The sequence below is a fragment of the Ostrea edulis genome, chromosome 5 (assembly GCF_947568905.1).
Source record: "Ostrea edulis chromosome 5, xbOstEdul1.1, whole genome shotgun sequence".
In the NCBI taxonomy this organism is placed as follows: domain Eukaryota; kingdom Metazoa; phylum Mollusca; class Bivalvia; order Ostreida; family Ostreidae; genus Ostrea; species Ostrea edulis.
In genome coordinates, this window is record NC_079168.1 from 24,941,989 (window position 1) to 24,958,920 (window position 16,932).

At 36.1% G+C, this 16,932-nt stretch overlaps 1 protein-coding gene across 1 annotated transcript; it reads left to right on the forward strand.

The window, feature by feature from the left end:
- The first annotated feature begins 148 nt into the window (after window positions 1-148).
- LOC125649951 (very-long-chain (3R)-3-hydroxyacyl-CoA dehydratase 3-like) lies at window positions 149-15,137 on the forward strand. Its single transcript, XM_056165553.1, has 8 exons — window positions 149-277; window positions 3,655-3,771; window positions 7,090-7,260; window positions 9,167-9,233; window positions 10,234-10,344; window positions 10,818-10,945; window positions 12,149-12,261; window positions 13,743-15,137. Exons 1-8 carry the CDS (start codon window positions 185-187, stop codon window positions 13,897-13,899), a joined length of 957 nt encoding a protein of 318 aa, XP_056021528.1. The 5' UTR covers window positions 149-184; the 3' UTR covers window positions 13,900-15,137.
- Window positions 15,138-16,932: the final 1,795 nt, after the last annotated feature.

Sequence of the window (16,932 nt, forward strand, 5' to 3'; positions counted from 1 at the left end):
ATGTTGCCGTTTATAAGTCTAATAAAGATCATATACGATAACCAAAACAAGTTGCTATTTATGTATATTTTTATTGCTACAAATTGGTTCTATCACTGGCTTAAAATTGAATACAGAAAACGCATGACTATAAACGACGTACGAATTAGATTACCCACGAGTTATCATGCAATATTGAGTAAACATGGCGGCGGGAGCTGAGACGTTGACTCCTTTTGTTTATTGGGGCCAAAAAACAGATCACGTTTCATTGAAAATTGATCTGAAGGATGTTGTTGTAAGCAATATCGATTAGATTTTTAAATTTACTGATTTCTTGCCTAATATTTTAACTGCACAACCGTAGGGAGGGCGGAGCCCAATAACTGTCAAAAAAAGCACCAGCAGTCAGCTCGCACTTCGCTAAAAGTTCAAGAGCTCCCGGTCAGGATTCTAGCCCGATCCCTTCTACTCTGGTTTTCTTCTTCCCTTTGTTATTGAATTGCGCTAAAACGATAAATCTTAAGAAAATATATGCTAGAAGAGGGCTAATTTCAGCGAGATCAGAAGAGTGCATGGTTGTGTTCACTGACTTCAGACATGAAGGTGTAATACAAAAAGGGGAAAAAACTTTTTAAAGTAAGACTGAACCGTTAATCAAACCTTGGAACCCAGAGTTACTTGTCAGGTGCTACCAAGGCCAAGGTGCACCAGTTCAACTTTGATACCGTAAACGACAACACACAAGTTCTCCCCTGTCAGGACTAAGGCATGGGGTCAATTACATAGCAATGTAATGCATTACTATTACTTAGAAAATTTACCATTACTGCTATTTTGAAATGTAATGCAATATATTACACATTACTTGAGAGTGCATTACATTACACAGTACATAAACATATAATATTGATATTAAAGAAAGTGCAGAAAAATTATTTGTTTATAACGATTTATGAATTTTAGTTAAACAGTAAACATAAGCACACAAAATATTCATCAATGTTAGAAGACTTCTTATACCCTCCTGGTTGTGAATCGAACACTTTACCACTGAGCTACCATGACCGATTCACAAAAAAGATAATGAAATAGTATTGCTACCCCCATGTTATGCATGTTTTTAAATTCTCAATATTTCATTTAAAGAAATTGTTTATAGTTTTTAGCTCACCTGAGCTGAAAGCTCAAGTGAGCCATTCTGATCGTCTGTTGTCCGTCATCTGTCCGTCTGTCTGTAAACTTTTTACATTTTCGACTTCTTCTCCAGAACCACTGGGCTAATTTCAACCAAACCTAGCCAAAAGCATCCTTGGGTGAAGGGCTTTCAAGTTTGTTGAAATGAAGGGCTATGTCCCTTTCAAAGGGGAAATAATCACAAAAATAGGGTGGGGTCATTTAAAAATCTTCTTCTCAAGAACCACTGGGCCAGAAGAGCTGAAATTTACATGAAAGCTTCCTGACATAGTGCAGATTCAAGTTTGTTCAAATCATGGCCCCTGGGGGTAGGATGGGGCCACAATAGGGGACCAAAGTTTTACATACAAATATATAGGAAAAATCTTTAAAAATCTTCTTCTCAAGAACCACTGAGCCAGAAAAGCTGATATTTACATGAAAGCTTTCTGACATAGTGTAGATTCAAGTCTGCAAAAATCATGGGCCCCCTGGAGTAGGTTGGGGCCACGATAGGGCCCAATACACGATAGTTTTACATGCGAATAGGAAAAATCATTAAATATGAGCCAAGGTGACTCAGGTGAGCGATGTGGCCCGTGGGCCTCTTGTTATCTTGATGCTTTCTTTCATGATTTAACTTTTGATGATTTCATGATAATGATTTAATCAAATTAGTGACTCCAGCTAAAATTTGAAAAGGCAATGAAAAAAATATACTTTTGATGCATTTTTTCATTCCTATCTATCACTGCATACTAAAATAGAAGGAGTCAAGTCAACTCGTACCCTGACCGACTCGTACCCAGGTCAACTCGTACCTAATAGGTCAACTCGTACCCAAGAAGTAAAACTCCCAAGAATCTGGTTACGAGTTGACTCCTCCTCTTCAATATGATGACAACTCGTACCTAAGCGATATGTCACTTATATGCGCATAGATATATTGCAATATGGGCAGATTCTTGGGTACGAGATGACTTTTGCCTTCTAGGTACGAGTTGACCTATGGGATACGAGTTGACCTGGGTACGAGTCGGTCAGGGTACGAGTTGACTAGAAATCAAATAGAATTAAACATAAACTCAATTGTATCTTGTTAATATTGGAAATTTTAAACAAATCCTGCTATTTCTAAGTGACATTAAATGGTTGAAAGGGAAGTTATTCAAAAAATGAGTTTTTGACACCAGCATTTCTAGATACAGTTATTTGATGAAATTAACACATATTTGTAGGAGTGGTACCTGCCTGATTTTTTTAACACATATTTGTAGGAGTGGTCCCTGCCTGAGTTTTTTCAAATCTGCACTGTCATTCTTGCTAACTTTCTTGATTGTTAAAAAAAAGAAGTACTTACTAATTTCCTTCTCTGTTTTTGCAAAATGGTCACCCTTCTCAAGATTAAAGATATCACAAAGTTATCGTTCTTGAGAATATGGCATTTGTTAGAAAGGCTAAATCAATCCACACTGCTTGAATCCTTTTTTAAGATGACCTATTAAAGCCATTTACCTGGCCAATATGGCCTCAGGGGTACAAAAACACCACTGCCTAAACAAAGGGAGTTACCTGCTGTCACCTTTTCAATAGAATAATTGTTATTCAAACAAAAAGAAATGATCAGGTGGCAACTTGGCAATGCAAGTTAAAATATGTACAAGCCATCATGTAAAATGTTTTACATTCCAACTGGAGTAGAAGGGGACAGTGAAAGCTAAATGCAAATTATGCACTTCCATGATATCTGGATCCCCCCCCCCCCCCCCCCAGTTCCTTACACCTTGTGCATATTGAAAGACATATTGCTTTTATTTATTTAAATCATTTAAAATCAATAGGTACTTATGAAATACAAGTAAAAGTCAAAACCGTGAATGCTATTTGAGGTTTATAATGATACAGCTAATTTACTGTGCAGAGAAAACTTAAGAATTAGTAAGCAACAGGGAATATTTTCTACACCAAATAAAGAACAATTTGTCATTAAAACATTTGTGGACACATGGAAAAATTATTCTTCAGATCCTTGCCAGCACATTGATTACTACTGCTCTCCTTCACTTCATTGCTTGAGACCTTGTGCCAATTTCCCTTGTTAACAGTCAGAATTTCAGAGCTTTGACAAAAAAAATGGAGACTTAGGAACAAAACATTTCATCAACTAATGCTGCAATAGAAATGTGCTGAGATTTGCCTACTTTGGACCTAATTCAGGTGGACATACTTCAGGAAATAAATGGTCAAGAACCAAAGTCTTATTTTGTCATGGGCAAACTCCTCTTGCACTCTCAAAGGTGTAAATAAACTAGTTTTAGGAAAACATGTTATAATGTGACTCAATGTAGTCTCCTTGCTTAACCCCAGAATTGGTGTAGAAAAATTCAATACAAATGAGTTAATGAATTATATTTTACAATGGTTTGATATGTTAAGTATCATTGTGATGGTATTCTTAACTACTGAACACTATTAAGTATTATTATTTTGAATTCACAGAATCCCAAAGTTGATTTGACGGAGGATGGTCTAAAGTTTGAGGCTGATGGAACTGGCATCCGTGGTCATAACTTGTATCAGCTGGATATAGATTTTTATCATCCAGTTGATCCAGATGTAAGTTGTCACATCTATAGATTTACATTTCCAATGTTTTTGTCTTTGATTATCTTTACAAATAGTAAAGATGGCCATTTCCTCATGAATCTGTGGCAGTTGTAAAACAATGCCTGCATCTTTTAACAGATGGTAATTCTGAAAAGATGAAACTAGAATGTAAATTTAAGAAATGAATTTTGATTTTTTTTTTGTAAATACATGAGGATATGAACTGCAACACTTCACACCGGCATACTTTTCAGGAAGTGGTAACGAGCTTCATGATGCCAGTGTGGAGCGTTGCGATTCATACTCTCATGTATGAACAAATTTTTATTTCTTAAATTCCAGCATGATTTTGCTATGAAAAACTTAAAAACATATGGATCATATGACAGTAATTCATAATGACAACTCATAATGACATCGCAATGCCACATTCAAGAAATAAAACCAATTTTTAAAACTTCACTGGGAAATGTAAGGAGATGGTAAATGATCAAACCCAGTGACGGCCAAAGAGCTAAAGTAAATTACCCAGTGAAGTTCTCAGAAAATAACCCAGTGAAGTTCTCAGTAAATTACCCAGAGAAATTCTCAGTAAATTACCCAGTGAAGTTCTCAGTAAATAACCCAGTGAAGTTCTCAGTAAATTACCCAGTGAAGTTCTCAGTAAATTACCCAGAGAAATTCTCAATAAATTACCCAGTGAAGTTCTCAGTAAATAACCCAGTGAAGTTCTCAGTAAATTACCCAGAGAAATTCTCAGTAAATTACCCAGTGAAGGTCTCAGTAAATAACCCAGTGAAGTTCTCAATAAATTACTTAGGTTGTCTGTCGTCTGTCCGTCCGTCTGTCTGTAAACTTTTCGTAAAAATTTTCGACTTCTCCAGAACCACTGGGCCAATATTGACTAAACGTGACAAAAATCATCCTTGGGTGAAGGGATCTCAAATTTGTTCAAAGGAAGGGCCATGCCCCATTCAAAGGGGAGATAATCACAAAAATGTAAAAATAGGTAGGGGTCATTTAAAAATCTTGTTCTAAAGAACCACAGAGCCAGAAGAGCTGAAATTCACATGAAAGCTTTCTGACATAGTGCAGATTCAAGTTTGATAAAATTGTGACCCTCAGGCTTAGGATGGGACCACAATAGGGGATCAAAGTTTTGTATACAAATATAGGGAAAATCTTTAAAAATCTTATCAAGAACCACTGAGCTAGAGAAGTACAAATTTACATGAAAGGTTCCTGACATAGTGCAGATTCAAGATTGTTTAAATCATTACCCCCAGGGGTAGGGTGGGGCCACAATAGGGGATCAAAGGTTTTACATGCTAATATATACAGTGTAAGTAAAATCTTTGAAAATCTTCTTCTTGAGTACCACTGGGCCAGGAAAGTACAAATTTACATGAAAGGTTCCTGACATTGTGCAAATTCAAGTTTGTTAAAATCATTTAACTGAATTGCTTGCAACTGTGATGTGTTTGATTTCATTAAATACTATTGAATAAAATGAAGATCATTAAATATGATATACTTGTTTGCCCAACTATCTATTTTGTATTGCTTATAGGAGTTATGAGATTGATCACTGTTCATTATCTTCACCTTTCATACTGGACGGACTAGTGAACATCAGTAGTGACTAGTCCGTACGGACTAATGCTTGAAAAAGTTAATTTTGAACCCTGGACAGTAGGGGATCAAAATTTTACATAAAAATATATAGGAAAAATCATTAAAGACCCAATTCTAAGTTAACACCCACAAATTGTAAGGTGCTTGTCAATCAAGCATTTAACAACAGATCTCAGGCAGAGTGACATCTGCAGTCACTGTGGTCTGGAGCTACCCCAGAGAGTTTTGATAACAATAACAGTCAGTATCTACACCATTCTTTAGATCTTGAGGAAGCCCAGTATGCCTGAGTTTTGATAGCATTGACCTGTCCACAACTGCTATTTTCTTGTAATTCAATTGTTTTTAAAAAAGACCCCTGAACAATGTAATTTCAATATAATTGTAGTTTTTTCCCCTCTATATACATGTATTACGAATTACACAATCAGATATCAAACAATAATTTGCACAATAATTTCTAAAATTTGTAACTTATTGAATTAATTTGTCATCAATTTATGATACCTCATATTTATAACAGAAATTATTCATTGAGTCAATGACTGAGAGTAAGAGAGAGAAAGAGAGGGTGGGTGTAGAATATGTGTCAGCTACCCTTAGGAATACTGCGATTTTTTCCCTTATATAACTGGTACCGATAAATAAAAACCATTGATTTTTCCCAATTTTGAGACTAAAAATTCCCAATTTACTTGCTGAAAAATAGACCGCTGACATCGTAATTTACTTAGTCTGAAATGTTGTACAAGTTAACTAAAATGTTCACTTCCAGTATTACAGGTAAATCGAAAGTACAGATCATGGCAGTGCGCGTGTTTTGTAGAGCTAAGACGATTCTAAAATGAGGCTACGACGATTCCTTATGGATCACAACAGCAAATATTACCGTAAAAAAGTTTTTAAAGGGATGACTACTTCTTGTTTTGTTCTCTTTTTTCTTTTCTTTTAGTTGAAATCATTTGCCGATATATTGGTAGAAAATTCCCAATTTGTTCGATTTTAACACTATTTTTCCCAATTGAATGGGTACCGGTACCAGTACCAGTGGGTAGAAAAAAATCGCTGGAATACAACCATTATTCAAACACTATGACCATGGAAACTCTGCAGGGGTCCCTGAGACAGGTCCTGTGTATATCAAAACTATATAAAAAAGCAGGGACAGGTAGATTTCTACCATGTTCTGTCTCTGGGTATTTCTTTGAGTGTCATGGGATAGAGCAATTAACACCTTGGTGTAGACCCTGGCCACTCCAGGTAAATAACATCTGTTTAGATTAGACTCCACCTACATTTTCACCAACCATAAGTTCATGAGATGGGTCTTTAAAAATCTTCTTAAAAATCACTGGCCAGGAAAGTTTACATTTACATGAAAGCTTCATGACATAGTGCAGATTCAATTTTGTAAAAATCATGGCCCCCGGGAGTAAGTTGGGGCCACAATAGGGATAAAAGTTTTACATGCGAATAGGAAAAATCTTTAAATATGATCCAAGGTGACTCAGGTGAGCGATGTGGCCCATGGGCCTCTTGTTTTGTATGTTTCAATGAATTATATTTGTAAATGTGGTATGGAAGCAGTTTTTGTTTTGTATGTTACAATTAATTACATTTGTAAATGTGGTATGGAAGCAGGTTTTGTTTGGATGGCACATTATATTTTTATATTTTTTCTTCCCACAACAGAAAAGTAGATACCGAGTGTTGGACCGATGTGTTGATTTTTACATCCAGAAGACAGGCAGTGGAGAAGTATGGCCTCGTCTTACAAACCAAAAAATCAAGTACCCCTGGCTTAAAATCGATTTTGACAAAGTGGCATATGAAGATGAATCCGAGTCAGAGGCAGAAGAACAGGTTAGATATCAGTATGAAGTTATATCGGCAGTAAGAGCAGGTTAGATATCAGTATGACATTATATCGGCAGTAAGAGCAGGTTAGATATCAGTATGACGTTATATCGGCAGTAAGAGCAGGTTAGATATCAGTATGACGTTATATCGGCAGTAAGAGCAGGTTAGATATCAGTATGAAGTTATATCGGCAGTAAGAGCAGGTTAGATATCAGTATGAAGTTATATCGGCAGTAAGAGCAGGTTAGATATCAGCATGAAGTTATATCGGCTGTAAGAGTAGGTTAGATATCAGTATGATGTTATATCGGCAGTAAGAGCAGGTTAGATATCAGTATGACGTTATATCAGCAGTAAGAGGGTAATAAAATTGCTGATCGCAAATTGGTATGGATGATCAAAATATACACAGTAATTTCTGTGAACAGAGTTTATTTGTTGTAATATCATTTATTTGCTATGTCAAGTTACATGGGTGTTGTTTATGAATTTCTATAGAATCACTTATTTTTGTGGTATGAGAAAAGTTGATGAGTTAAGGAGGTATGCTACACCAGAGAAATTCGATGTAGATGAAAAGTGGAAGATATGTACAACAATATTTTGAAGTTGAAATTTTTTAAATCTATTTTATTTTGTCAAAAAATACAGTTTTAGTAGAAGGTAATCTGAAAAAAATTTAAAACCCCTGCTGAACTTGAACCTGCGACCTACAGTTCAGTAGTCGGTATTCTAACCTACTGAGCTAGGTATTTAAATGGAAAAGTAAAAGTCTAATATTGCTGATATCGATTTTTTCATCCATGTTTTTAAAGGAAGTCAGCCATTATGACGATGTAGAGTATTACCTTAATGTTCTTGACTTTTTTGTGGTTGATGAGTTAATGTTCTTGATTGTTTCGTGGTTGATGAGTTAATGTTCTTGATTGTTTCGTGGTTGATTAGTTAAGGAAATATGCTACACTAGAGAAATTTGATGTAGATGAAAAGTGTAGGATATGTACAACAATATTTTGAAGTAGAAAATTTTCAAATGTACTTTATTTTGTTAAAAAATTACAGTTTTAGTAGAAGATAATCTGAAAACCCCTGCTGGACTCGAACCTGTGACCTACAGTTCAGCAGTCAGTATGCTAATCTACTGAGCTACTTGGCTAGGTATTTAAATTCCCGACCGAAAAGTCGTGGGTTCAAGTCCTGGCCGCGGCATGGCCGACGTTGTGTCCTTGGGAAAGGCACTTTACACGAATTTCCTCACTCCATCCAAGTGTAAAAGGGGTACCTGGCTATATAGACAGTGAAAGATATTGTTAGAATGTTAGTGCCCTAGCGCCTGTAACGGCAGCTTGCACTGTATGCTTCCCAGGAAGCTGAGAAAGTTCTAGATTGATATAAGGTCTGCTGGGGTAATAATGTATTGTAAAGCGCTTTGAGCAGCATACGCTGGAAAGTTGCTATATAAAAAACCAATCATTATCATTATCATCATCATAAATTGAAAATGAAAAGTCAAATATTGCGGATGTTGATTTTTTCCTCCATGTTTTTAAAGGAAGTTAGCCATTATGACAATGTAGAGTACCTCCTTAAATGTTCTTGATTGTTTCGTGGTTGAAGAGTTAATGTTTTTTTATTGTAGTCAGTAGTGGACTGTATGTAGTTTGTGGGTTTGTCAATACCACAAAATCAAACAAAATTTAACCACCTAAAATTAATGATTTTACAATGTACATGTTAATTAAAATGATTCAAGTAGAATCAAATGATGTCAAATTTACGACTATTTCTACAGTACATTAAATTGAAGAATATATCTTTGAGGGAGGGGTATATGATTGATGTCTTTCTACAGTACAATAAATGTAAGAATGTATCTTTGAGAGAGGGGTATATGATTTATGTTTTTCAGAAGTCTGCAGAGGATGTCATGAAACAGCTGGAGAAAGAATTACAGTTAGACTCAGCCGATGCCCCAGGTTGGAATCCAAATTTAATTAGAGATAAAATCCAAGTTTGATTATGGATATAATCCAAGTTTGATTATGAATATGATCCAATATGGGCATTTTAGTTCAGGATATAATCCTATGTAAATATTTCTATTATGAATATATATATCCATGAAATCTGATGGTTTTTTTGTGCACAAGAGGGTTAGAGACATGCACATAGTAGAATTAAGTGAATGGAATCATCCGTCTACTAAACTGTTCAACAAATATATGTACATTTTTATCGTGGAAACTTTGAAATTCCCACAATGCTGTGTAAGTTATGTGCTGGGAACAGAAAATGTTGCTCATGATGCACCCAATTTTTATACCCTCTTGCAACAAAGTTGTGTGTTGGGGGGGGGGGGGGGTTTATACTGGAATTGGGTTGTCCGTCTATCTGTAGACGCAATGGTTTCCGGGCTCTAAAGCGTTATCCTTTCCACCTACAGTCATCATATCTTACATATGGACTACCCATGGGATGAATATGTTCTCTATCAATTTTGGAGTCAAAAGGTCAAGCGCACTGGACATGGAAGTAGTAATATGGTTTACAGGCTCTAAAGCATTATCCTTTCCACCTACAGTCACCATATCATACATATGGACTACCCATGGGACGAAAATGCTCTCTATTAAATTTGGGGTCCAAAGGTCAAGCGCACTGGACATCGAAGTAGCTATATGGTTTCTGGGCTCTAAAGCGTTATCCTTTCCACCTACAGTCACCATATCATACATATGGACTACCCATGGGACAAAGATGTTCCCTATCGATTTTGAGGGTCCAAAGGTCAAAGGTCAAGGGCACTCCTAGAGAGGAGACTACCCAAGGTTTTGTCATACCTTTTCTTTTTTACACTCAGGAAAGAGGTAATTTATACCTATCAACAACACCCTTTGGGTGATTTGGGTAAACAGGGGGGGGGGGGGTATTCTTAGTGAGCATTGCTCACAGTACCTCTTGTTGTTTTTGCTCTAGACTTACCGGACCTGAAGACGGTGTACCTGTTTGTCTACAATCTGTTCCAGTTTGTGGGTTTCACCTTTATCAGCTTTACCCTCCTTGTTAATTTCTTCAAAAACAAAGAAAGTAAGTTCTCTGGTATGCACACTTCCTATTTATCAAGTAAGGTCACATAAAATTGATTCTCTGGTTCTCGGGCTTATTTCATCAAGTAAGACCACAGCAGATTAATTCTCTGGTCCTTAAGCCTATTTAACAAGTAAGAATCAAGAATACCAAATCTTTTCTAGGAAATGATGAGTTTTATTTGAGACTGAGATAATGATTTATGGTGCTGTACATATGATATATAAAACCAGAAATGAAGGCATGAGTTATAGCCAAATATTCATGTCTACTTTTACATGTCATTTGAATCTTATGATATTCTTAAACTTGATGGGGAGAGGGCATTTAATTAAAAGACATTTAAAGATAGTATGAATACTCTGTGATATTGTTTTATATTTTGGAGAATAATTTGCAGTAGAATTGTAAAATGTTTTGAAAATTGACAACTGTCCATGGACCTCAACACAGACATGTATGATATATTACAGAAGCGATGAGCTCGGGATTTAACCTGGTAGGCAATCCTTTCATGGTTTGTCAGACGGCTGCCATTATGGAGATTCTTCACCCTGTGTTAGGATTGGTCAAGTCAAGTGCAATAACTCCATTACTGCAGGTAGGTTTGGGAACTAGACAATAAGCTTTATTCATAGGTGTGGACTTCTATGCCAGAAATGAAAAAAATTTATGTTTTGAAAAATTATTGTTTATGGTCTGACTGCGCATTTATTTGAATGCATCTTTGATTTGGACATATTTTATCGCATATATGGTATGCTAAAGGTTTGAACACAAGTTCTAACAAATTATGAGGTTCTCATCTTTCATAATTTTTGACAAAGGGACAGGGCTAAAATTTCAAAAATATCTTTCAAGTTGTTTTTTTTTATTCTGAGACATCTAGAAGATACTACATTTGCATAGTCACAATGAACAAAAATGCCTCTGCCAAAACTTGTGAAATCCATGACCCCTGGGTCAGAACTTTATGACTATGCATGATTTATTATAGGATTAAACATTCTTTTTGAAAAATTTATCGATTTGTAAACTCTGGACATTTTACTCATAAACTGAATAAAAGTGCAAAGCAATTTTATGTTAAGTTTGTGAATAAAATGTCCAGAGTTTACACATCGATAAATTCTTTAAAAATAATGTTTGATTCTTATAATTCCAATTTGTTCCCTGCATTATCAACTTCAATAATTTGTACTTTCCCCGCACTATGTTGTTTGTTTTCAAGCGCGTATGTATACATAGCGTTTTTGGATTTATTGATGTGTAAATTCTCGTTTAGATTTATCTTTGTCCAATAAAAACAATTGTAATAAATAACATTGGAATTATTTCTTAATCCATTCATCTCTTGGACATAGTACAATCCAATTAAGTACCTAGTGATTATGAGGAAGGAATGTCTTACCAAAATTGTGAAATTCATGGTCTCAGGGATCACGGGTTCTGACACTAGAGGATGGAGTTCAATGAATTACAAAATGAACATTTATTTTAAAGGAACTAATGTGTCTTTAAAAAATTGATACAATATAACTTAGATCTAATACAATTTACAGTATAGATGAATCAAGCTGATGCTTGGTTACATTGAAATCATCTTGTTTCCTTTGAAATTCTGTAGTCATATTCTTGCATGCCTGTTTTTAGAAAATTATGTTCACATTGTTGTGAATGAGCAGTAAAATGACAGAGTAGTGCATCTGACCTAGGTGACTGTCAGGGCCCATGGGTCTTTAGTTTATTTACCAGTACATTAAAATGTTGCAATATCAGATACATGTAATTTATCTCATTGTAGGTTCTAGGCAGAAATTTTATACTGTTTGTTGTCATTTTACATGAAGAGAATACACAGACGGCCCCATTAGTATTTTTCTTGCTCCTTACCTGGAGTTCCATAGAAGTATTTAGGTAAGAAGTTCATTACCTGGAGTTTCATAGATGTATTTAGGTAAGAAGTTCATTACCTGGAGTTTCATAGAAGTATTTAGGTAAGAAGTTCATTACCTGGAGTTTCATAGATGTATTTAGGTAAGAAGTTCATGACCTGGAGTTTCATAGATGTATTTAGGTAAGAAGTTCATTACCTGGAGTTTCATAGAAGTATTTAGGTAAGAAGTTCATTACCTGGAGTTTCATAGATGTATTTAGGTAAGAAGTTCATTATGCTCTGCTCAAGATTGTTTATTGCTAGGAACTGCTGCTCAGGTGAGTGATGTGGCCCATGGGCCTCTTATTTTCAGTTGGATTACGATTCTGCCAACCCTGAATTTTTAGCTCACCTGAGCTGAAAGCTCAAGTGAGCTTTTCTGATCGCTTGTTGTCCATCTGTCTGTCTGTCTATCTGTAAACTTCTCACATTTTCGATTTCTTCTGCAGAACCAATGGGCCAATGTCAACCAAACTTGGCAAAAGCATTCTTGGGTGAAGGGCTCTCAAGTTTGTTCAAATGAAGGGTCATACCCCCCCCCCCCCCCCCTTCAAAGGAGAGATAATCACAAAAAATGCAGAAATAGGGTGGGGTCATTTAAAAATCTTCTTCTCAAGATCCACTGGGCCACAAGTGTAGAGATTTTCATGAAAGCTTACTGACTTAGTGGAGATTCAAGTTTGTTAAAATCATGACCCCCGGGGGTTGGATGCTGGGGCCACAATAGGGGATCAAAGTTTTACATACAAATATATACGGAAAATCTTTAAAAATCGTCTTCTCAAGAACCACTTGGCCAGAAGAGTTGACATTGACATGAAAGCTCCCTGACATAGTGTAGATTCAAGTTTGTTGAAATCATGGCCCCCAGGGATATATAGGGAAAAATTATTAAAAATCTTCCGAAGAATCACTGGATCAGAAAAGTTCCAAATTCACTAGAAAGCTTCTTGAGATAAGTTAGATTCAAGTTTGTTAAAATCATGCCTCCCCACATCGGAAAGGTGGGGGGGGGGGGGGGGGGGGGGGGGGGGGGGATAAGATGGGGTCACAATAAGGAATCAAAATTTTTACATAGAAATATATAGAGACAATTTTAAAAATTCTTCTCAAGTACCATTGGGCCAAAAAAGTTAACATTTACACGAAAGCTTCCTAACATAGTGCAGATTCAAGTTCGTAAAAATCATGGCCACCGGGGGTAGGTTGGGGCCACAATAGGGATCAAAGTTTTACATGCAAATATATAGAGAAAATCTTTAAATATGGACCAAGTTTGACTCAGGTGAGCAATGTGGTCTATTGGCCTCTTGTTTACATTCAAGAAAAAAAATGTAAAGCTAATTTGCAAATTTATTTTCTTAGCCAATAGTAATTAAATACGATCAGTAAAAAACTCGAAATGACCATAACCTGTATGAAAAATATGGGTAAATGTTAAAAAGATTGTTCCTCTTTCTAGATACCCATTTTACATGTTAGCAGTGTTGAATAAGAAGATTTACGCCGTGACCTGGATGAGGTACACACTCTGGATACCGCTCTATCCCTTGGGTTTATTTCTTGAAGGTAAACAACTTTGCAAATCAGGTTGGAAAATGAAGCATGAAAAAAAGTAGATTCCATTTAAAGCAACACAGAAGAGTATGCATTGGATCAGATGCTCTAGAGACTATGCACACAGGGTTCTTAATTTTTGAGTTGGCTTGCAATATCGAGAAGACCCTTGTTATCAGCGGCACTGCACTTCGAATTTTGAGTACAAACCTTTGTTGACACATACACGAGATAATGCAAATAGTTCTTAATCTCTGGTCATTGAAATTTCGGCAAAATTTGGGAATATTGTGCAATATATCAAAGTGGTTGGTTTAAACAAAGTATTGGTTATTGTGCTCTTGCATTTAAATGCAGTGATACCTAATTGCAATAATATTTATGCCCCCGTTTAAAGAAGAGGGGCATATTGCATTGCACCTGTTGGTCGGTAGACACATGTTGTCCGCTCAATATCTTGAGAATCATTCATTCACTTGATTGTAATATTTCATATGTGGGTTGGTTATGAGTAGAAGAGGACCCCCTTCGATTTTCAGGTCCAAAAGTCAAGGGTCAATCCATTCTGGACATAGGAAGACATCCGCTCAATGTCTAGAGAACCTTTTGCTTGATAGATATCAAACTTGGTACACTTGTACATCTTCAGGAGAAGATGATCCCTATTGATTTTGAGGCCATATGGTCAAAGATCAAGCTGGACATGAGAATATACTGTCCACTCAATATCTTGAGAACCTTTTGCTTGACGTCAAACTTGATACACTGGTACATCATAGGAAACAAATGACCCCTATTAATTTTGGGTTCACATGGTCAAACTGGACATAATAATATATTTTCTCTATATTTCAAGAATCAGTTGGTTGATTGACACCAAACTTGGTACACTGGTACATCCTATGGAATAGATGACCCCTTTTTATGGCGTCGAGCGGTAGCTCAAAAGCCATATAGCAATTGCATGGCCTCAAATTCTCTATGCAACTGCTTAACAGATTAAACCAAGTGGATACTCACGGGTGATTAGTGTTTCAGATAATGGCCCCCTAATCTGTCAGGGGTTGTGCGTATTTAGCCTTTCTTCAAAGCAGGGGTAACACATTAAGAAGACTAAATACTGGTTAAAACAAATAATGTGACGTTTTAAAACGTGTACACAAATCATACAGAAATAATCCATGTAACTGTTCATTACAAAAAAATTAAGCTAAAACATTTCCTAAATTTTGGTTCTAAAATCAAGGGCGCTAAGTATAGTGATGTTGAATTGCAAGTGTTCAAAATGCTCAAAGCGGTAAGAATAACTATTGACTAACTTAATATGCAGGACAGAACACAAATTTTTTGTCAACGCTTTAGAAGACGGCAACAGAATTAAGGCCTACGCCGTCAGAGCCTTGATATCCTGCTACGGAGGGGACTGTCGTAAATCATGCCAGAAATATTACTTCGCGTGTTGGGCCCTTAAAACGAATAATTTGAAATCTTCTGTGTTAAGGAGACATTTTGATGTTCATATGAGTGACCTTGACAAGCATTTACCATGAATTATCTGAATTCGTCTTTAGTACATAAAATTAAAAATAAAATAAAATTTCTAAACTCTAAGCAGAAATACGAAATCTCTTAATTGGGTTAATTTACAATAAGGACATTGAATCAAGAAGTCATAGAGTTATGTATGATGCTAATGAATGTCAAGGAAAGTCCATCTAACGGTTGTGCAAGGCAGGAGGAGGGGGGGTTGGGTTATTGTGCAATATGTGTATTGTAAAATTGATGTGAAATTTTGATACGTCTTTTGGATGTGTTAAGTGTTAAAACCGCCGGTGTATGCTATGTAGATGGGTGATTATACAAATATTTACGATTTTCTAGCTGTATAAGGAAAAAAATACGTTGTTCATACGTATTTAGATATAATTGAAATTTCGCATTGTGTATTGCGTCATGTTTCTTGAATGACCTATTAAAACAGTTTTGTTTTTCAAACCTCGTGTTTTGAAATCCAGTGCTGATTTTGAGCTGATGAAAAGGGAAAGGACTGAGAAAAACGGGAAATTGTGAAATTCACAACTTCCTTTAAGGTATCACACCGGTAATTATTTTCACTATATATTACTGTAGAGGAGAAAAAATCATTAAAAATCAGTTTACAGAATTAATGTCGAATAAGACAGTCAAAAACGTTCTATGTTACCTGTCTTGTCTGCCGACACCAAAAAAAACACACCCTACACGGCATTTTCAAAAAAAAATTGCACGCAAACAAGACTACCCTCAAATCCAGGTGTTTTTCACATGTGTGTAAACAACCAGAGTGCATCTCAGGAAGTAGCCTCAGCTACCAACAGCAAATAGTTCCTTTGTATACACTTGGTTATTTCTACAAATTACACAAAATTTCCTAATCAGGGGTTTAAAAAATTAGAGAAAAGAAGAGGGAATGAGCAAAATCGCACAAGGAAAAAAATATTTCTTTAAATATATGGAACTACAATTCCAAGTTCATTTTGATTGGACAATTACAGGTGTGATGTTCATATTGATTGGACAATTACCGGTGTGATACCTTTAGTTGTGTTTCAACATGGCGATGTTTTTAGCTCACCTGAGCGAAGGCTCAAGTGAGCTTTTCTGATCACATTTTGTCCGGCGTCCATCTGTCTGTAAACTTTTCACATTTTCAACTTCTTCTCAGAACCACTGGGCCAATTTCAACCAAACATGGCCAACAGCATCCTTGGGTGAAGGGCTTTCAAGTTTGTTCAAGTGAAGGGCCATGTCCCTTTCAAAGGGGAGATAATCACAAAAATGCAAAAATAGGGTGGGGTCATTTAAAAATCTTCTTCTCAAGAACCACTGGGCCAGAAGAGCTGAAATTACCTGAAAGCTTCCTGACATATTGCAGATTCAAGTTTGTTCAAATCATGGCCCCCGGTGGTAGGATGGGGCCACAAGGGGGGATCAAAGTTTTACATACAAATATATAGAGAAAACTTTAAAAATCTTCTTCTCAAGAACCACTAAGCCAGAAAAGCTGAGATTTACATGAAAGCTTCCTGACATAATGCAGATTGAAGTTTGTTCAA